Source organism: Dendrobium catenatum, unplaced genomic scaffold, assembly GCF_001605985.2.
Source record: "Dendrobium catenatum unplaced genomic scaffold, ASM160598v2 fragScaff_scaffold_261, whole genome shotgun sequence".
Lineage (NCBI taxonomy): Eukaryota > Viridiplantae > Streptophyta > Magnoliopsida > Asparagales > Orchidaceae > Dendrobium > Dendrobium catenatum.
The window spans coordinates 1,279,321-1,303,049 of NW_021318723.1; the positions used below are offsets into that span (position 1 = coordinate 1,279,321).

Here is a 23,729-nt window from a genome sequence, read left to right on the forward strand (position 1 = left end):
CAAGTGAAAACCTTTAGACTCTAAGGTTGACATCGATAATTCAAGTTTACCTTCAACTCCCTCTCTAGTCTTATCAACAAGAAGAATATCATCAGCAAAAAGCATACACCAAGGTACATCCTCTTGCAAATGTCTAGTGAGAACATCCATGACTGAAGCAAACTGGATGTTGTTCATAGGGGTGTATAAAAAATAAGTAGAGATAGTTATACCAGACCTAAGAGATTAACAAAATCAACACAGTATCCTAACTAGCAAGCTTATGCTAGCTGTATTAATCACTATGGCTAGATAACCCTAGATCCATCATGTTGCTAACTGTGTAGGGTTTAGGGCAGAAATAGGACCAGTGACACCAACAACTTAAGTTATAGTTTTGTGCGCTCCGAAAAATCGAGCCCCAGCCTCTCTGCGTTTCTTCGTTAACAGGGTTAGTTTTAATGAATTAGGTTTCTGGGAAAATTTTGAGAAGGCAGGTTAAGTTTTAGATAAGATACTACCAAGAGATTTTGCCCTCATTTTGCAAAGACTTTATGATTTGAGTTCTGGTTTCCTTTAGGCACAAGCTATAAGTAATTACATCTCCCAATAACCAGAGAGAACTTTCAATTAAAGCTAGTCGTTCAATGTGTCGCAATAATTACCTAAAGTATAATAGCAGTGATTTTTTGGGTTTGAATTTGGATTGGATTTTGGAGTTTATAATTTAAAATTTACCACTACATACTTAAAGAGAATAATGGGGGAATGATGACAGGCCTGATTAAAATCTCATGGTTCTGTTGACTCGGGCTCTCATGGTTCCTAGTCTACTTAGTCAAAGAACGTAGTCAACCCAACCTCATAAAAGGATCCTTATCAATAACTATAGGTTGCGTCGTCCAAGGTATCTTGTAGACCTGGGGTGGATGATTGTCTAAAGGGGTTGAATTTAAGTCAACCTTAGCTAACATAGAGCTTTCTCCCTATCTTATGAGCATACCCAACAATTCATTACTCATAGAGCTTTAAACAATTAGGAACTATAAGGGCTTTGGTAGTGGTCGTAATATAGTGATGTGATTTTACGAAAAAAATTACTCAGTAATAGGGCGCGTACCACATCCCTACTGGCGAGAAATCAACTGAAAATGAATTGTAGTAATACATCCAACAATATATTTGCTCTTTATGAGCTAAAGTTATTCTTGCAGAGTGTGGATGAGTTTTGATTTAAACAATATAGATGTTAGATTTTGAAATTTTAATAGGCTTTGAAAATTTAACCCTCCGGTTAAGATTATATTCAACGAAGCCATCATCTAGGTGTTTAAGCATTTTTAGCAAATCCACGAAACATTCCTAAATCTCACATTTAGGAGTTTGATGTAAATATCGATATGCATATAGAATGATTTTCAGTGTAATTGTCAAACGAATTTAACCCATTAATTAAAGCTAATTCATATCTACATAATGCATTTTGTACATTATCCTTACTAGGGGTGTCAAAATCTGACACGACCTGAAATCTGACACGAACCTGACCCAAAAAATTTTGGGTTCGGATCAACCCGTTTGTCATACTGCCGGGTCGAGTTCTTAATTCCGACCCGTTTATAAAACCAACTTGGCAGGAACATCCTACATTAGGCGTGACCTATCTCGTCAGCATCATCGCATTGCTCGCATTAGCGTGTAACCCGATGAGCGCATCTGACGTCACTCACGGCCTCACTCGCGTTGTCGTGCTACCCGTCGTCACGTCTACGTTGCCACTGCCATCTAGTCGAGTCCATGTTGCCAATGCTGATGCACTGCCCGCGCTGTCATTACTGTTGTCGTTGTCCTGCCCGCACTGCAGCTGTCGCCGTCCTGCCTGCACTGCAGCTGCCGCCATCCCGCCCGCACTGCAGCTGCTACCATGCCACATCTTGTTAGTCAAGGGACCCGGATGACCAATTAGTTGGACCCTCTGTGCCGCTGCCTCAGCTGGCGGGTCAACCCAGTAACCCGCACAGGTCTAGCCAAGTTGACAATTCTGACTCACTTGCAAAACTGGGTAGGATTAGTGTCAACACATTTGAATCTGGGTCAACTCGAGTTTGACCCGAACCAAACCCGTCCACCCGTTTTGACACCCCTAATCCCCACATAATGTAATTGACATTGTTATTGCATAATGCATTTTGCATGTTACTCTTACATGATCCAATTTGCACATTGTATTTTAACGTGTAATATTTAGAGTTTGGAAGTTACTTTGTGATATGTATGAATGATCTGAAAATATTTGAATTTGATGACTTGCGTAAAAAGAGAATCTTTTTAGAAACATGCGACAATTCATTATGAAATTAAATGACTTCGAATTCCTCCTAAGCTTTAGCATTAATCTTAAATTTATCATCACTTTCTATTAGTATTAGAACTCAAAAAAATTATATTTAGTTCTAATTTTCTAACATATTGGATGTTATTTTGTCTAGCACATAATAATTTATATAAATCATCCAATCTAAAACCTTCAAAAACATGTGTAGCAAGAAATCATTTGGAAATAAAATATTTTCATCTGATTAAAATGTTAAATTAGATGTATATGATTTTTTTCATTCGTTCTCTCTTTTTATTTAATCATGCGGTTGTCCATTATCGTTAAAATTTCAGCAACCTCCCGACATCTCCTCTGTGTCGGAGGAGTCAGGTAGGCATTTGTCTTTTTCTCTTTCCAACCAGATCAAATATACAATGGACGCAAGGTCTTCATGAAATTCATGTTCTTCCCAGCGTGATCAAAGATAGCCAGCGACTCAACTAAAACCAGACCATGGTTTTTAGAAAACCAGGGGCTAGCCCACGGTTTTCATCCGTGGTTTTATGAAAGTGGCAGACACATCATGTGCTGCCAGCTCAGATACAGACGCACCGAATAGATTCGGTATATAATAGAAGCGGGCCCACCATATGCTCCACTTATACAGCATCCATGAGTGATTTGTCTGTTAGATTGGCAATTAAATCTAATATGCCAGCTAACTCCTCATTTTTGCGTACATGTGGAAAAAGGTCTTTCCATACATTATTCTTTCCTCCTGATCGATTTTTACAATACATCATCTTATTTTCGTACATACGTAGTAAAATACATAACTCATTCATGACAGTGGAGACTTATTCCACTTCTAATCTTTTGGTTGCTCCCCTAAGTCGAGTGACGGCATCCAGACTACAGGGGTGATTGTTGGTTTCCCATAGTAGCTCTTTGTGGACATCATTCTTATGGAATGGTTTTGTCTTGTCTGGTCTATCCTTCCTGACCCATGCAAGCTTTGGGCCTGACTGAACTTTTGCATAAGGGTCGAGAGGTTGCTTTCTTTTAGGCTCTCGTTGACTTCTTCCTCCGTCCATTCCTGTAGATTTTTAATAATGAATTGAGTATATTCTTTTTCGTCAATACCTGCACATAAAACAAACGTTAGCCTTGAAAGAGTGTCTGCCAGGACATTATTTTTCCCGTCAATATGCTCAAAGTTGACGGTGATCCCCAGGCCATTAATGTAGTCAGTGAATGTCAACCACCGAACTCTGGCTGGCTTATTTTGTGTTATCTTGTTGTAGAAAGTAATTTTTGCTTGGCAGTCTGTTCTTAGGGTGATTTCCTTTTTATCGAGATAATGAATTTTGAGTGCATTTAAAGTTTCCATGCAAGCATAAATTTCTGCATCAATTGTTGATTTGACTGTAGGAAATTCCCGCTAGCATAAGCACATATTTTCTCTGTACTTTTGGAATCACCTTTCCTTTGCTTCCATTTACAGATTCCACCCCAACCTTCCATGCATCCATCAATTTCTAATATAACGTATGCTTCTTCAGGTGGGATCTCCAAATCAGGCAGTTGCTGGACTATTGATTTGATCTTTTGAACTAATTGCCAGTCATGACTCTTCATTCTCATATCTCCATGGGGCAAGGTCTTCTGATACAGGGGACCTAGGAACGTTGCCTCAACTGTGCAACCTGCATTAGAAAGACTAAACCCTAAACCCTAAAAAGACATGAGATCTTCTTTAATTCTTGTTCTTCTCCCAACTTGAGCAAAAATATGATGGATGTGAAGTCTTCATATTTCTCATTATTTAAACAAGCAAGAACGAAATTTATACCTCTGTGCGGTGAGTGTAAATGACGGCAATGGTAGTGTTAATGAGAATATATATTATTCCCTCTATCCGGCCAAATCCCTAGCAGAACTCATCTCGTCGCCTATAAGATCACGCCAGCGCCTATACCGAACCAACCAAGTTATAGCCAAACCCGAAACCCTCTCTCCCTTCAGAGCAAAACCCACTCAAAAGCCCACAATAATATCCCTAAACCGGCCCTCTCTAGACCCAAGCAAGACCTCGGATCTTCTCAAATCCATTAAGCCTAGTCCACTCAATATCTCAACAACAAATCAAAACTACATCCATCAATTCAATTGAGGTAGTAAGTTTCATTAATTTTTTGTAATCCTTTAATATTATTATTATTAGTTATTTAGTATTATTATTAAGTATTGTAATTAGCATTATTAATTCTATACTAGTTAATGTTAAATATTACCCATTTTATTATTAATAGTTTCATAATATACATTTCCATTTAAAAAAAATGATGATAAGAAAATTTCAAAAAAAATGAGAAGAAAAAAAAATTCAAAAAGAAAAGGGGAAAGAGAATAACAAAAAAGAGAGGGAAAAGAAGGAAAAAATACAAAAAAGGAGAAAGGAGAGGGAAGTTTTATGCAATTTGTGCATTTTTGCACATTTTTGCCATTGACACCACGCTACAAATGTATAATCTCTCAAACTCTAAAACCCTCGAGAACCCGTCTTCGGCGCTTACGGCGCGGCAAGCAACCATCTATAAGCGCTTTTCTTAGCGCGGTGGGAGGAAGCTCGTCGCGATGCTACGACGAGGCAGATAATCACCTAAAGTCCCTTGTTTTATATTTGTGGTGCACTAAAAAATCACCTATACACTCTTTTCTTAGCTTGTGGGAGGGGAACCTGGTGCGACGCCTACGACGAGGCGGGTAAGCCTATGCACGCTCTCGTAGCATGGTGGGGACTCTGTATGTACCCTTAAGTGCTCATGTAGCGTGATGGGGAAGATAAACCACAAGCCTTTCTTAACGTGGTGGGGATGAAAATTATGGCCGAAGTGTCACCCGACACTGACCATACATGTCTTTCTTGACGTGGTGGACAGGCTAAGACTCCTGTAGTTTCTCCTAAATATGGGAGATGTCGGGAGGCTGCGGAAATCCTGTTTGAAAATGTACAAAAACTTGGACAAATTACAGTGGACTTATAAACTTGATTTGGACCAAATGGCAGGGAACTTGAATCTGAATTGAACTGAAATAATGAACTTAAACTTTAATTTGGACACAATGCAGGGGGACTAAACTTATGAATTGAACGGTAGAAAACTGAACCTAATGTCACCATAAAAATCTAACTTGCAAAATGATAAAAATCAAGTGCAAATACGCAAGTAAGGGACTCCCGGTGAACAAGTCCTCAATGCATACGAATGATGAAAAATGAAATTAAGGCAACTAAGAATGTTTAGTCAAATCAATAATGGGCATGATTCATTGGTAACTTACATCAACATATGAATGTCAACAACTAATAGTGGTTTGTAATAGCACTATCTATAAAGTCAACTTGCAAGCATAACTTGTCTCAGACTATTTGTATAAGATCAATTTAATCTCAATCATTTCAGTCGCTCAAGTATACAAAATTGATCTAAAATAGTCTCTCATATTGTAATTCAATATAAAATTGATCTCAATTTAGCCTATCGACTTAATAAAATTGATCTCAAGTTAATCCAAAAGGTTCAATTTTGTATAGTCGAGGGACTAAATTGAAATAATCTTATACTCTTAGAATAAAATGATTGTATAAGAATTATCAGGATTATTTTGAAATTTATGATATCTCTATAAATAAAAATTCAGTATTAAAAAAAAAAGATTAAAGATAATACTCTAATTTATATTTTTTATTCTAAGAATTAAGCATATGTATTAATTGGAGATAACTTAATGTTTACTACATTTGGACTTCAACTCCCTTTCTACTACTTCGTCGTACAGTTTATTCTTTTGTTTTTTTTTTTGGAATGGGGGTATCTCTCCGCTGCAACCCCCAAAGGAAGCGCATGACGGTGTAACTAATCCCTCGGTGGGCCTAACAACAACCAACTCCATAGGTGTAGGGGGTCATACAGTTATTTTCTCTCGATTTAAGGAGTCACGCCGCATGATAGAGGAATCAAATATGAGTTGGGGTTTCCAACCACGCTCGCCCACAAACTCAGGTAAGCTCGGTGGGGTCAGTTTATTCTCAATTGAGAGTTTAATTTATACTTTTTCTTACAGCCACGGCTAAAATATGTTGCAATTGATGTCGATTTTCAAAAGTGCCACTCGATTGTAGCTTCATGTCGTATCACCGAATTGTAGCTTGCTTATTTATCACATCTAGGTTTAGTTTGAGACGATTTTATTATTGCTTCTTTAAATATTTTTTTAGTACAAAAATTAATTTTTTTAACGAAAAAGTTGTTTGATGAAGCAGTAAGAAAGCCTTCCCAAATAAAATTTGATGTAGAACCAAGCTAGCCATGATTGGGGTAGAATTATTGATTTAATAGAGTTGTCATTTATGATCTCTCAATTAAGGAAATAGGAATTAAATCACATCCCAAATCTAAAGTTAATTTGGAGTAATTGATTGAGAGACTTAATTAGGAGGAGCAAAAGGGGAAAGGGAGAGAGGGAGGGGATGGCCTCTTTGATGGGGACTTGATTGGACTGTTTTATGACTTGTCAATTCTAGGCTATCAATTATGGGAGGAGAAATTAAGTCCAATCTCCCATTAAATTCAAATTGGCATGATTGGAGGAGGTTTCCTAATATAGCTCATATTATTTTAAGAAAGGGATTTCAAATTTTGAATAAATTAAAATCTGATTGAAAACATTTCTAATTTAAAATGCACTAATTATGGAAAGTAGTGACAATGCATTTGAAATTTAAAATTTGAAATCAAAGGAGAGAGGTGGGGTGTTTAATGATTTGCTAATCTTAGAATATTAATTAGAGAAAGAAATGATAATTATCTATTTGAATTTCAAATAGCATGATTGGAAGAGCTTTCCTAACATAACTCTTTTCTTTTAGGAAAGAGATTTCAAATTCAAATTTATTTAAATTTGAAATCTTTTGACTTTTCAAATTTACAAGAATTTAAATTAGAAAAGTAATGAATGCCTGGTTTTAAAATTTTGGAGCCAAAGGGAGGGGGGATGGCTGAGGGTTAAGAAGGTAGTGGGGCCGGTGGTTGGGTGGGGGAAGGGTTTGGCCAAAGGTTGGGGAAAGTGGAGGCTAGGGGCTTGGTGGAGGTGGTTGGGCCGAGAGATGGGAAAGGACAGAGGGAAGAGGAATGGTATCAGAGCGGGATGAAGGTAGCGGCTCGAGGAGGAGGAGAGGGAGTCGATGGAGAAGATAAACCACAAGCCCGAACACTTCCTGCGGCTGATGGGTAATACTTTGCCCTCACCTAGGGACTTCAAACCACGAGCCTGAATGCTTCCTGCGACTGGTGGGTAGTACATTGTCCTCACCTAGGGACTTCAACTCTCATAAGAACTCTCAAAGCTCTTAAGAACAAAGTGTAGAATTTTCTCTTAATAATCATCCATCCCCTCAAAAAGAAGAGGGGGCTATAAATAATCAAAATACAATAATAAGACAAATGACAAAAGTGCCCCTCAGGGTCACATAGACCTACTCCCTCAAGTGAGGGTAAAAATAAAAAAATCCATAAATAAATCAAAATACAAATAATAACTCAAAATAAAGTGATACAATCATGGTCGTCGATCTTCGGCTCCTCTGATAAACTTTCTTAGTCGAATGTTCTCATCATTCTCCCAGGGTGGAAAAGAGCTCGACTTTGTCGAGTACTCATCCCAGGAACACAATCATGCTCTAATACCAAAATGATGTAGAACCAAGCTAGCCATTATTGGGGTGGATTATTGACTTAATAGAGTTATCAATTATGACCTCTCAATTAAGGAAATAGGAATTAAATCAAATCCCAAATCTGAAGTTAATTTGGAGAAATTGATTGAAAAACTTAATTGGGAGGAGCAAAAGGGGAAAGGGAGAGAGGGAGGGGCCGGCCCCATTGATGGGGACTTGATAAAACTGTTTTATGACTTGCCAATTCTAGGCTATCAATAATGAGAGGGGAAATTAAGGTCAATCTCTCATTAAATTCAAATTGGCATGATTGGAAGAGTTTTCTTAATATAGCTCATGTTATTTTAGGAAAGGGATTTCAAATTTTGAATAAATTAAAATCTGATTTGAAAGCTTTCCTAATTTAAAATGCACTAATTATGGAAAGTAGTGACTATGCGTTTGAAATTTAAAATTTGAAATCAAAGAAGAAGAGGTGGGGTGTTTAATGATTTGCAATATTAATTAGGAAAAGAAATCATAGTAATTATTTATTTGAATTTCAAATAGCATGATTGAAGGAGCTTTCCTAATATAACTCTTTTCTTTTAGGAAAGATATTTCAAATTCAAAATTTTTTAAATTTGAAATATTTTGACTTTTCAAATTTACAAGAATTTAAATTAGAAAAATAATGAATGCTTGGTTTGAAAATTTTGAGCCAAAGGGAGGTGGATGGTGGCCAACGGTTAGGAAGGTAGTATGGCCGATGGTTGGGTGTGGGAAGGGTTCAGCCAAAGGTTGGGGAAAGTGGAAGCCGACGACTTGGTGGAGGTGGTTGGTCTGAGAGGTGGAGAAGGACTGAGGGAAGAGGAATGATATCAGAGCTAGATGAAAATAGCAGCTAGGGGAGAAGGAGAGGGAGTCAGTGAAAAGATAAACCACGAGCCCGGAAACTACCTACAGTTGATGGATAATACTTTGCCCTCACCTAGGGACTTCAAACCATGAGCCTGTATGCTTCTTACGGATGGTGGGTAGTACATTGTCCTCACCTAGGGACTTCAACTCTCATAAGAACTCTCAAAGCTCTTAAGAATAAAGTGCATAATTTTTTTCTAAATAATCATCCATCCCCTCAAAAAGAAGAGGCCAGAGGCTATAAATAACCAAAATATAATAATAAGACAAATGACAAAAGTGCTCCCTAGTCCCTAGGGTCATATAGGCCTACTCCCTCAAGTGAGGGTAAAAACGAAAAAATGTATAAATAAATCAAAATAAAAATAGTAACTCAAAATAAAGTGGTACAAACATGTTTGTCCATCTTCGGCTCCTCCGATAAACTTTCTCGGTCGGATGTCCTCAGCAAAATCTTAGTGAAAATATTCTCTTAACCCCACAAGCAAAAAAAACTAGAATTAATAGTAGTCTTCGTAGCGATTAAGCAAGAAGACGTGGTAACCCCCACTACATCCATTTGCAAACATTGACGAAAGTTTGTAAAAGCACATTAACTTACGTATAGATAACGACAGTAGATAAGATGTGAAAGCAATGATCTCTTTGCAACCGACATAAGGTGTCTAGAAGATATAAGTGACAGTTGATGTAAGAGTTGGAAGATATGCAAGCTCCTACAAGTCATCATAGAAGACATGTCATATGCTCAACATGCTATCCACAAGTAAATGTAAAAGAGTCCTCACTCATATAGTAGTCCACTCACGGGTGACAAAGATTAATGTGTAGGAGATGATAAATCATCCCTACAATCGATAACTACTCAGCATTAGTCAAACATATCGGTTTGCTGCAAGCAAGGATAGAAGATATGCAATACATATGATTTCTCTACGAGTACAGATGTACGCACCATGTGCCACCTGTGGGTAGAAGCAGACAGACTTCAGTAAATACAATATTTTATATTCAATTTTAATCTGTAAATGAATACATCTAACTGTCTACCTGGAACAATAATGGATGTATTGTAGGGACCAAAGATCACAACAAAATGTATAAAGAATGCGGCAAATGTAAGTTCCTACGAACTTTTGTAAGAAACCTACTATAAATATTATGTGTCATCTACGAGCAAATATAGAAGATGTCTAATAGATGCCAGCATCTACAGGCAATAACAGGAGATTCGTTAGTGCACTACAATTCACTTACAGAAAGAAACACACAATGCATGATAGTCTACCTGTATGAAATGGGCAAATGACTATAGTGATACGCAATGTCACCATATCCGCAGCATTCATACAAGCGGACAGAAAATACTTATGGGCTTCTACATAGAGCATCGTGTGCATTCAACCGACAGTTACCCGTACAATTGAGCAGCATCAAAAATTACAAAATTCCCTCACACATGCACTACATATATATACACATAAACACCAAGAAAATGTATATGCAATCATATACTCACATGGACCCCGATGAGCGTGTTATGGATATACACGTGACGTCTAAGGATATTGTGCGGATCAAAAGATAAGTCCAAGTTTGAGACTGATCTTTCTATGCGGGTACATAGAAGTTGACATGACTCGAACCATTAAACAAATATACAGTCGCGGCATCGACCGGAATATTTATTTTATACGTTCATGTTAGGCCTTCAAGGTCTATACAATGAAAATTCATTAATAAAATCATAACATCAATAATGAACCTGATCCTCTGTCAATAATTTGACAGAGTTTATAAGGTTCAACAGACAAAATAAAAATGCTCATATACCGCGATGATGATTGTGTTGAATGTAGATCTCAACCGGAAGGGTTAGTTCTAAATACTCTATATTTTTAAATGTCACTCAAATACACACAAAAATTCAAAACTCCAAAAATTCCAAAAACTAAAATATTTAAAATTAGAATAAACTATCAAACACTTAGAGTAAAACACATCCACCCTCTGTAACAATTTTGCGAGGTAAATAAATTTAAAATAATTTCAGCTCACATATAGCTAATGTCCGGTCGAGAATATTACTAGAATTCATTCTCAAACCAACTATTATCTTATCTGCAAACCCAATCTGCCTTCCTAAAGTTTACCTCGAAACTTAATCCGTTAAAACTGTTCCGAAAGACGGGGGAGGCCCATGCGAGAATATTTGGAGCCCACACCAATATCAAAGCTAAAATCGATAATTCTCCTCGAAGATTAAGCCTCTTAGGAAATGAAATTGGGTTGCCTATCAGAAATGATGTACTTTTTACTTTTTCTTATGTAAATGTAAACATGTAAAGTCTGAAGTTTGTACTCCTTTCATTATTGTAAAGATGTAAACCTCAAACTTGTACTCATAAACATGTAAAGTCTGAAGTTTGATTAATCGCCTCTGTCTACTTGTCAATCTAATAATGATAAGCAGTGCTCCTTTTCAGAGCGGTCCCCTGCATCTTGAACAACTCCTTTCAGAACTGGCTTAGAAAGATCTTATGTCAATCTAAAACGATCAATTCCGAGATCCCATATAATCTCACCACCTTCCTCATGAAAATCGCCGCTATTGATACTACAGTATACGGGTGGCAAAGAGGAATAAAATGGGCATAATTATTCAGTTGATCCATTACCACCATAATCATAGTGTATCCTTCTGACTTGGGTAACCCTTCAATGAAATCTATGGTCACCTCCTCCCACACCTTTTCTGACAGAGCTAGCAGCTAGAGGATCTATCGTAGAGACATAGCTAAATACTTGTTCCTCTAGCATATGTCACAACTAGCCACCATCTTCTCAACATCCTTCTTCATACCCTCCCAATACAACTCTGCAGATAGCTGACGATATGTCTTTTGGACGCCCACATGTCCCCCAATAGTCGTCCCATGTGTGATTCCCAAAAATCTAAATTAGAAAAATTATTCTTTTAATATTTTAATAAATATCAACCAGAACAATCTAATATCATCTTTTAGCAATAAACAACAAAACATATTCTATAATTCAAAATATTAATGTATTATAACAATAATTTTAATTAGTATTTCCTTGTCTTTTACACATACAGTACTATAACAATAATTTTAATCATATATCCACATTCATTTTCAACGCATTGTAATAAATAAAATATAATTGAGCTTAATTTAGAAAATGCCCAAAATTTCATAATGATAAACAACAAATAATCATATTAAGCAAAAAAAACATATTTTCAAAAAATTACCAAAATATCATGAATTGTATAAAACAATATTTTAAGATTTTTATTGCACAACACAAATTTTTAGACGTCAAAATAAATTTTTTGGTAGACAAATCACTGTATTTTCAAAATCACCCGGTAAAAAATCTCAAATAAATACTCAAAATACTCATAATCAATATCTTTATAACATACAAAACGTTACGTGGTCAAAATTTTACCAATACAAAATTATTCATGATTTTTTAATAACGGAAACATAAACGTGATCAAAAAAATACCAAAAACATAAATTTTTTAAAATCAAAAATAGGGTAAAGGTTCTTCACACCAAGACGAGCAAATATCCCAACAGGCTCGACAGACAAAAAATCACACATCAGTCTCCAAATCTCAATTTTATTTCTCTCATACATCTCTCTAAATTCTCTGTAATGGCTCTCTGTTATCCGAATTATTAAAGAAAAAGAGATTTTAAAATTTCTTTATATCAAAATACGGGCTATTACATCATGAAACTCTTGGAGTAAGCAAGTAATGTAAGAAGAGATCTTTGGAAGCACAAAGCACCCCTTATAAAGCAACTTCTGTCACATTACTGAATATCCTGGATGATTGTCCTTGTTTCCTACTAGCTCCTCCCTAATTTTCTTCAAGCATGAATCCTGTTCACTCTCTCTTCCTCTTCTCATTGCTTCCAGTCAACCACCAAAGGCACAGATAATGCCATCATTTGGGGTTCCCTCATGCGCCTGAATAACCCATCTGCTGCTTGGTTTTTCACTCTGGGTCAGTATTATATTTCAAATTCATAACCCAATAACTTGGAAAGCCACCTCTGATGCTCCTCAGTGACCATTCTCTACTCCAAAAAATACTTCAAACTTTTTTGGTCCATTCTGATGATGAAATGTCTTCCAAGAAGATACGATCCCCATTTTTTAATAGCCAGCATAGTCACCATCATCTCCCTCCCGTAGACAGACTTGAGCGTGGCTAGGCCATCAACACCTGAGTGAAATAGGTCATTGGCCTTTGGTTCTGCATAAGTACCGCTCCTAGCCCAAAACCCAAGGCATCTGTCTCCACAATAAAAGGCTGGCTAAAATTCGAAAGGTTTAAGACTGGCACATTGGTCATAGCCTTCAACTCCTCAAAAGCCTGGGTAGCCGATTCTCCCCACCTGAAGTTATCAATTATCATTCTTGAGTTGTTCTGTCAATGGCCTTGCTATTGATCTGTATCCCTTCACAAATTTTCGATGGTAGTCGATGAGTCCTTAGAATCCTCTCAATTCCTTCAGATTTTTGGGTATGGGCTATCTGAGCATGGCCTCAATCTTACTTTGGTCCGCTGTAAATCCCTCCTTAGATATCACATGCCCCAAGTACTCCACTCTGGGCTGGAAGAACAAGCATTTATTCTTATTAGCAATATAAGGAGTGCTCCTTTAAGGTCGACAGCACAACTCCTAGATGCTCCAAATGCTCCCCTTCAAATCTACTGTAAATTACTATATCATCAAAAAAACCAACACAAACCTTCATAAGTAGGGCTAGAATACCCTGTACATCAGGGACTAGAAGGTGGTCGTTGCGTTAGTGAGGCCAAACGGCATCACCAAAAACTCATAATGCCCTTCGTGCATCCAAAAAGTTGTCATGTGGATGTCTCCTGATCGCATTCTAATCTAATGATATCTGAATTTCAAGTCAATCTTGAAAAATATCATAGATCCACGCAACTCATCTAATAGCTCATCGATAATAGATATGGAAAACTTATCTGGTATTGTTTCTTTATTTAAAGCAAGATAGTCTACGCAGAACCTCCAGCTCACATCATTTCTCTTCACCAACAATACAGGACTTGAGAAGGGGCTCACAATGGGCCTGATGATTTCAGCTTCAAGCATCTCCCAAATCAGTTTCTCAATCTCATCCTTATGTATCTGGGGGTATCGATAGGGTCGAACACTAATGATGGAAACTCCCTCCAACAGAATAATAGTGCTCATGCTCCCGTGGGGATGGAAATCCTTAGGGAAGCAGGAATACCTCCCTAAATTGCTTAGATAATGTTGGGAATATCCTCTTCACCCTCTGTCTCTCCTCCCTCCAGATTCTAGAGCTCCACCAAGAATCCCCCTCCTTCCCCTTGAAGGGCACAAACCATGGTTTTCAACAAAACCATTGCCTTTAATAGGCTGGGGTCTCCCTTAATTACCACCCTTCTCCCCTCCATCTAAATCTCCATATCCAAAGTCTTCCAATTCAGATTGGTCTCCCCAAAGTCTGTAGCCATTTTATGCCCAAGATCAAGTCAATACTTCCTAACTCTAATGGAAAGAATTCTTCCCTAATGTAGATCCCATGCAGCTCTACCATAAAACCCTGACAAATCTCTTTGTTCCTCTCTACTTTTTCTATACTCATCATCACTCCAAACCCTCTCGTGTCTACCAATTTCAACCTTAGTTTATCTATCACCTGGTTTGATATGAAGTTACGGGTAGCCCCACTATCCACCAGGACCGCCACTACCCCTCCTATATGCCCCCTTACCTTCATAGTATGATTCGGGGTGAATCTCACAACTTAGTTCAATGAAAATTCCGCCACCTCCATCATCACTCAAAACCCTCCTCTTCCTCTTCTTCCTCCTTCAACTACTCTTCTTCATCCACCTTTTCTCCATCACACACAATGAGAACCTACAATGTGTGATTTTTACACCCATGTCCTGGTGTAAATTTCTCATCGCATCTGAAACATAGCCCTTTTGCTCTCTTGTCTTATAATTCAGTCTCAATCAGCCTCTTGAAATCTCCTCTTAGTCCAACTCACGAACTGCCCTCCTTTGACGTCTCCCTTTTAATTTGTACGATGTGCACCCTAGGTGCCAGGAAAGTAGTTGTCATGTTGTAAAAGTCTCCTCCACTGCCTCCTAAAAGTTTGTTGTTTTTGTTGTATAAATATAGCAACGAAAAAAAAAAACAGCAGAAAAAAAAAAACACCATAGAGAAATTAATATTACGTGCACTGGAAAATAAGACTTTTAGGAAAAGAAAGACAATATTAGTTTAGGTCAGTAACCTCTCCTCTTTCTCTCCCATCCGTTCCCTCTAAATCAATGACAATTGTACAAGGCTCAATGTCAAGACACTTTGCTATCCAAATGCCTTTGGTAGTTTGGACCCTGGGAAATTTTTGACATGCAAACAACCATAACAACATGAACAAGTGTGAGTATTGATGAACCATGAAAAGAGTTAAAATTAAAAGTAGGCCAAGTTTACCTTCCTCTAAGGGCATCCATCTCCCTAAAGTTGGTCCGAAAGAGATGGTTAAGTAAGGTGCTCTTCCCTGCACAAAGAAATAGACATGTGAAGCATTGAAATAGATCAGTATCCTTACAAAGATTGTATAAATTGAACCTGCTAGCTCGGATCATAACAGATGTTCCTTGTAAGCACAAAAAATAGCTTAACTGGATATTCGAGCATACTATTCAGAAAATGCATTGATCATTTGAACGACATATGGTAAATAATTCCTCAGAAAGTAACGAAATTAAAAAATAAATAAATAAACAGTAAAGAGATATTCTGGATAGCCTATGACAAAGGATATGCAGCAAAATTGTAGAATCAACAGAAAGTTGAAGAAACAAAATGAAAAGATGTGAAAATAAGGAATCCGCAAGTTGTGAAATTTGAATCCTCGAAGCAGCTAAACTACTGAATCCTCAATGTAAAAAAGTTAGGAAGCCTAAAACAATGCTGCATTAATTTTTCCTCAAACTCATCATAGCATGATTTTTACAAAAGAATAAAGAGCTTGTTATAAAAATAGTCTGATAACTTGAAGTGCAAACAGCCCTTATGGTTTATTACAGGATAATTATTATTGAAGTAAGAAAATAATAATTCCTGATAAATTTAAAATGTAAATAAATAAATAAAATCATATAATCATAAATCAGACAACATATGATGGATTGCATCAATTCCCGTGAGCAAGAACTCTCTTCTAAAGAGTAAGAGCGATGTAATCTCTTCAAAATGACATCACATCCATTGGAAAATGCTTAGAGTTCTCAAAGATCACTATCTTCATCTTCTTAGAACGCATTTCCAAATACCACCAATAGAAGTTCGGTTGCAAAAACAGACACATTAAGGTTTCGTTTGGTTACCCGGTACTTTTGTAAATGGTAGTTTTAAAAATATTGGTTGAGAAAATGGAGGTTTGTAATGGAGAATCACATGCCAAAAAGCTTTTAAAAACAATAAAAAAGCACAGTTTTGTAAAAAGCATTTTAACAAAATGTCACATTCAAACAACAATTGAAAAATAATTGTTCCGTCTTATTGAGACGGAAAAGGCAAAATTAAGCGGTTCCAAACGAGGCCTAACTAACTTGCATAAACTCCACCAATAGAAGCAATAACAAGTACTGAAAGCTTGAAGGTTACGAAGTATGGAAACCGAAACAAAACATGATAACAACATGAACATGCACATATGATATAACCGTAAAAAGTAGAACACAATAAACCATCAATATAATATTCTTTATAGATTATTAATACAAAATACATAAATAAAACACTTAATATCAATATTTTTTATCAAAAAATATTATGCCATAATGTAAAATATCACATTTATCATATAAACAACTTACAGATCAATAAAATAAAATTTAACATTGGTTTAATTGCAATTACATTTATTATTTTATTAGATGCACTTAATCTTCAACAACACACCAACAATAGCATTAATTATTAAGCATGACTTTAGCAAAGTATTCTCTACACAAAATATCAATAACTTAAAAAAAGTATATAATCTTCAAAATAATTACTCAAAATATGAACACATTAATGTATAACTAATTAGACTCAACAAAATTGGAACTAGTAGACCCATCAACAATCCAACTTGTAACAAAATTTGCTAAACCAGGAGCAATTTTTCATGTTTCCCATATGTGCCACATCCCTATCATGTTTAGGTATGTCTTGGTCATGACCGGCCTTAATTTTAAAATAAAATACATCAAACATAATTTTTAGCATGTCAAAAAAAAAAGTTTGGGGCATGCCATAGGAAACCATATCTAGAATATGTCCGACATAACCATGGAAAGTTTTTTAAGCTTTCATGCTTTATGACACAAAGGTGCCTTAACTTCATAATAGAATTGCATCATTAAAAAGATGATGATTGCTAATGTTAAAAGGCGATTTATATATAAACTGCTAGATCTTTGTTGGCTACCAATGAAATAAGCTTTAAGGAAACAATTAGGTAAAGACAACAAATGCATATGAGACAAACTAAATCATAATTATATATGACAAAAATTTTAGTATCATAATGAGTTTGCATGACAATGATATACCTTTTATCATGTTAAGAAAAGCATTTAAAAACTAATATTTAATTCATGCAAATGCTCAACACCACAACAACAACATCAAGCCTTTGTCCCACTATGTAGGGTCGGCTACATGAATCCTTTTTCGTCATTTGTCCTATTAAAAGTCAAATTCTCATTTAAATCTAATAAATAAAGATCATTTCTAATATTTTCTAACCAAGTCTTTTTAGGTCTATCTCTACCTAAAAAATCATAAATTTATATTTTTGCTTCAACTTCATAATCATTTTTTGTTTCAAATTCATATTCATTTTTTATTTCAAATTCAAATAATTTTTTTTTATTTAAATTCATTTTTAAGAATATATAATAGAGCATATAGGAAAAGACATTTTGATTGGGACATAAAAATTGTTATATAACCTTTTCCTTGACATCTATAATAGACAATCTCAATAGTTTGTGTGACAATGAAATGATCATTTTTAGTATTAAGTTTTCTAGAAGGTGTAGAAATAGACTAAACTAGAGGGCAAACAATGTTTGACTTAATAGACCCACAAGGACCTATCCTGTATGTGATAGATTGACTGACATTACTCCTAGAGGAAAGATACAATCAACTCTCTACTTCTAAGGCTTTATGATGAGCTTCAACTATAGTCCTTCAAAGAACCGTGACTACGCCTCAATTTCAGGTAGCAATGATGGGGACATTAGCTCGTGGAAGGTTTATCAGAGGCGTGGCCGCCGATCTACGGCCACGATCGAGCCTTTATATTTCTGAGTTATTTATGTTATTTTCCTATTCATGTATTTTCTATTTTCTTGTGTCGTGTATTTGTTTTTATTATTTTTTCAGTTGTACCCTTTGAGTGAGAATTGTCGCATGTAAGTCCAAAGGGCAAGTTTGTCTTTTATTTTCTTGAGTCCTTATACTTGGTTATTTATAGCCTCATGTCTTATGATTGAAGGATGATGAATGATTATTAAAATTTTCCTACACTTATGTTCTTGAAGCTTATGTGAGAGCTTGGTGGAGCCTAGGATAGGCCACCCGTCGTACCCAACAGTCACCACCGGTGGCTCTTGGTTCTCCTCCCTTTTCCCTCCCTTCCCCTTACCTCCACCGTCGGCCAACCCTTTTCCTCACCCGAGCCCCTCATCCCCTCTCAATCCCACGGCCCCATCCACCACCCGAGCCCCAAGGCCGCCGGCCCCAATCCCCTAGCCATCGGCCGGCTCCATTCCATCTCCTCCCTCCATTGCCCCTTTGCCCTCTTGAGTTTCCTAATTGGATGTGAGTTAATTTGGGATAATTTTGAATTTCAATTCCCTTTGAATTTGAATTCAAAATCTTTCCTAAAATAATTCATCTATTTTAGGAAAGTATTTATTTTGGATCTAATTTGAAATTCAAATACAATTGGATTTAAAATAACTCTTTCATAAATCAAACCCTAAATTAAGAAACCTTAATTGCTTGCATTAAATTCCTCCCTTGCCCATGCATGCCTCCGGCCCTATTAAGATCCCCTTTGGAATTATTTCCAAAACTCCTTTGGAAATAATACAAATCCTCGTTATTCCCCTTTGGCCGAAATTTCAAACTCCCACAAACCTCCTTATTTCTTTCTAAAATCAAGTCTCACGTTTTGGAAAGAAATTCCCTACCTCCTCTTCATTGCCGCCAGCCTAGCCTCCCTTACCCTCCCTCTTTCTCTCTCCAATCTTCCCTCTCCCTCATTCATCCCCACTTGAATTGAAGCTATACTTCTCCCTCTAAATTCCCTATCTCCTAACATAGGAAATCTGAAATTCCTCTCAGATTTTTGGTCAAAATTTAAGACTGTTCTCAGATTTTTGGAGAAGAGATTTGGGAATTATTTCCTCTCCTCTTGCCAGAGAAACCTCTTTCTCTTCGTCAACATTTAAGGACCCTAGCAAGGCGAAAGAAGATTTGTTACCTAGCATCCATGAATGGCGGATCCCGCAACTGAATACAGCTTAACTTGGGACAAGGACAGTTTCACCGATATTCTACGATCAACCTTCTTCGACGAGAATCCAAGGATTGATCATACCATCGAGGACTACTTGGAGCGTATTATGGACACCTTAGTGGAAGCAATCGACGAGCACTTCGAAGGCGTCGAGTGGAGGATCTCCACCACTCCTTGACGAGAGGTTCTCTTTTCCACTTTTCATTGTACTTCTTTAGTCTAACTCTATCTTGTGCTTGATTGTAATCACAAAGGACGACTCTCCCTACTACTGCTAAACTTAGTAAACGTAGGGTTTTGGAGCATGCCTTTATGCTTACTAATTTTCATTGTTAGATTAGGGATTGTTTTGAAACTACTACTACGGCATTAAGTGATTTACTAATTGTTTTGAAAGCTTTTCCCACTCTCTAGATATGTAATTTAGCCTAAGCGGGTTTGACCCCTTATTTGTTTTGATTCGTTGTTTTGAACTGCTACTAGTCTTGTTCTATGATTATTTCAATCAAGAGTTGTGCAAATTTCATATGAATTAACTGCATTTCATATTTAATCCTGCATCAAGCAAACCATTCACAAAACCAGATGCTACTATAATATGTTTCTGGCCAAATGGAAGACCTAAGATTCCATGTGAACTAACTTAAAAATCCTTATGAAGAAACCTCGTGTGATTTTCCTTTTTTTCCTAACAATCCCATAGAGAATCTACTCTATAGGAGATCACCTCCTATAGAAAGAAGGGATGTCTTAGGATGGTGCATATAGTAGAATGTCAGATAGGAAGTAACAATTTCTTACATGAAAGACACCTGACTTGTGATATATAATACGAGATTGATTTCTGATAATATGACTAATATGATTGAGATTGATCCTGTAGGGTTGGCCTACAATACTTGATATAGGAAAAATAACACAGCTAACTAAATGTCCTATCTTGCTTACATATGTATATGACATGAGCATACATTATAAATTATATAAATGACATGATATAACATGATATAAGATGATATATGATATGACTGATACAAGCATATGATAAAACTAATATGATTGATACAAGCATATAATAAGACTAATATAACTGATAAGATTGATACAAAGTATATGATATATAAAATACATGATACATTGTATATAATAAATAACATAATATGCATGCATTAATATTTGATATTATATGACATGCATAGAACAGAAATACATTGATTTGATATGAAAGGTAGATTGATATACATGAGACAACATATAAAAAAAGGGATATGATTGAAGTAGAGTATAATTTATAGACATATATATATAATCGTTACAAGCCTACTATATTGTACTAAACTGAACACATTGATCCTTTATATGGCTACTAATTATTGATCATAAATCACATTGTTTACATTGTTTTCTATTGCTCATATGAAATAACATTGTCCATATTGACTACTACATGTTCTTATTGCTACATGTTTAAATTAATATGAATGAAATGATTACATGAATATTATTTCTATTATCTTGTATTGATTGTAGGTGTAGGTTTTGATAACCTATTGAGGTGTTAACTCACTCTATGATTTTTATATATTTTTAGGAAGAGTTTGACTTATGTTAAGAAAGATAGAGGTAGACCTAAAAAGACTTGGTTAGAAAATATTAGAAATGACCTTTCTCTATTAGATTTAAATGAGAAATTAACTCTTAACATGACACAATGGAGAAAAAAGATTCATGTAGCTGACCCACATAGTGGGATAAAGGCTTGATGTTGTTGTCATATAAGTATATGGAGATAGAATGATGTATTAATTAACTTCTGACTATTGTAAATGAATTTTGAGGATTAATGAATATAGAGGAAACATTTTGATGTGTAAATTGTTTCCACTAGTTTTTTTATTAAATAAATGATATTAGTGATTCTGGTAGAGTAATTAAGAGAAAAAATGGACAATTCTTTTAAATTTAGGTATTGGGGTATCACACATCTGACCTTCGTCGCCTTACTACGATCCACCAGCCTATAATCTTCTGATCATTATCACATAGCTACTTCATGACTATTATTTTTATCATCTATCATCACTAACAATGCCAACACACGCCATCACATATCGTCCAAATCAACATTAACTCCCAACTTTAGCACTTTGATTTATGTTGGATTCCTATCAAATTGTTCTTTCAACTTCAACCAAGTAATATGTTATTTATCATGCAACAATGCCTTCCCTTAAAGAATGGATTCATTTATAATCAAATACAAATACTAGAGGAATCATTTAATCCTTCTTGGGTTTTCTAAAAATTTGGTGTTTCTTATGATTATTGTACTCCTCTTTTTATCTATATGTGTGTTAGATCTTCGTAGAAAATTAGGACATTAAACCCTCTATCTCTCTGCAAAAAATAACATATTTTAACCTTGATGTTTATCTCAACAAATTACTTAGTAAAAGAAATAATAAGTATCCATATTCTAAATGCTTCAAAAAAGATACTCAGACAATCAACATACATTGCAAGAATACTACAACCAGTGTATCCCGTTATCAATTTTCAAAAATAATAGTTCTGCCTCATCAATCGCCACATATTCAAAATAAACCAAGCATCACATCCTCAGTCATAAAATCTGTTCTAAAAATATATATTTTGAAAGATGCAAAGTTTAGCAAATTGAATTCCTAACACCGACGGTGGATAGCATGTTCTAGTCAACTCACCGCTGCTCTGGGGACCCATGATGGATACGACCACATAGGAAAGACCGCACTCGACGAGCCTCACAGTCTTCACGAAATGCTCCAATCCCTCTACATTCAACACCCCTGCGCCATCGATTAACTGAGTCGAACAGCAATTATCCCCCATTGCCCCTTTCAATAAACGAAAAGAAGAAAGTTATGGATCGATCTCTAGGGTTCTGAAGGCCGCTGAGCTAAAGAAGGCGACATCGAGGGGTGCAAGTACATAACGAAATGCTGCTTCCAGAACCTGCTGCCTTGCTTCGCGAACAAGGTTATAAAAAGTAAGATTTTTTGAATGAATTTCTGGTTTGTTTCCAGCCGTCTGATCTTTCTACGTCGTTCTATTGTCTATATATTGGCCGTTGATAGCGAGAAGGCCATTGAACACTGAAGAACCGTTGGGAGGCTTTACTCTCAACTTTACTAGGCTTTAATAAAAAAATATTTAAACTCAATTAAAATTCATTAAAATTTGTTAGAGTTTTTCAAAAATTTCAAACTCCTTGATCATCTTTATTATGATTGTTATTGATGATCCGTTCACTAATGTTTTATTTGGGGCAAATTTAGACCATTATTTTTTCTCGCTTTTAAAAAATTTCTACTAAAATATAGCTGTACAAATTAGTAAGAAAGCATTCACAAATGAAGCTCAAGGCTTCATTTGGGATGACTTTCTTATTATTTTTTTAAGTAGCTTTCTACTAAAAAAAGTTTAATTTTAAAAAAATTATGCCAAAAATTACTTTAAGAAGCAGTAAGAAAGCCGTCCCAAACAAAACCTAAATCTCTTACTTTGATTATTTCCATACATAGTATGATTTTTCAAAGTTTTATTTCATGAAAGTTTTTTTTTATTATTATTAAGTTCATGCATACCTTGTAATTTTAGTTTTATCCCTAATAAATTTATACTCCAAAATTGTTTCATGCATTATATAAGTATTTATATTTTTAATAATTGACATAAACATTTTTTAATAAATTAAAATGATTAAATATTTTCAAAAATTATAACATGAATCTTTTAAGAAATGAATATTTTTAGGGATGTTAACTTAATATTATTAATGATAGTAAGTTATTTTAAAATTTTATTAAAGTTTTTGTGGTATTTCTATTTCATATTAAGAGCCTACTTATTAATTATTGCCTCTAATTAATCAGTAAAAGTATTAAATTTATATTTTAATTTTAAAATCAATAACTTGTGGTGGTTCGACAGAACCTGGTGGTGGTGCGGCACAACTCCGGCGATGGTGCGATAGAACTTCGACGGTGGTCTAGGAGGAGCAAGACAGGTGGAGCTTTCTTCCTTCTCTTCCTCCTTCTCTCTTGGCTCTTCCCCCTTTTTCAAGAGGAAATGTGGCTCTATTTAGAGAATTCTTGAGTGGCA

The 23,729-nt window shown here is 35.7% G+C and overlaps 1 protein-coding gene across 1 annotated transcript in view; it reads right to left on the reverse strand.

Moving 5' to 3' along the window:
* The window catches only part of LOC110115283 (protein ROOT HAIR DEFECTIVE 3 homolog 2), a 66,276-nt gene extending 43,672 nt beyond the window's left edge, over positions 1 to 22,604 (reverse strand). Inside the window, exons 1-3 of the mRNA XM_020848471.2 lie at positions 22,310 to 22,604; positions 15,491 to 15,557; positions 15,288 to 15,390 (exon numbers count right to left, since the gene is read on the reverse strand). Coding sequence (XP_020704130.1) covers positions 15,288 to 15,390; positions 15,491 to 15,557; positions 22,310 to 22,457 — 318 coding nt within the window. The 5' untranslated portion in view covers positions 22,458 to 22,604. The remainder of the gene's footprint in view (positions 1 to 15,287; positions 15,391 to 15,490; positions 15,558 to 22,309) is intronic.
* Between the last annotated feature and the right edge of the window lie 1,125 nt (positions 22,605 to 23,729).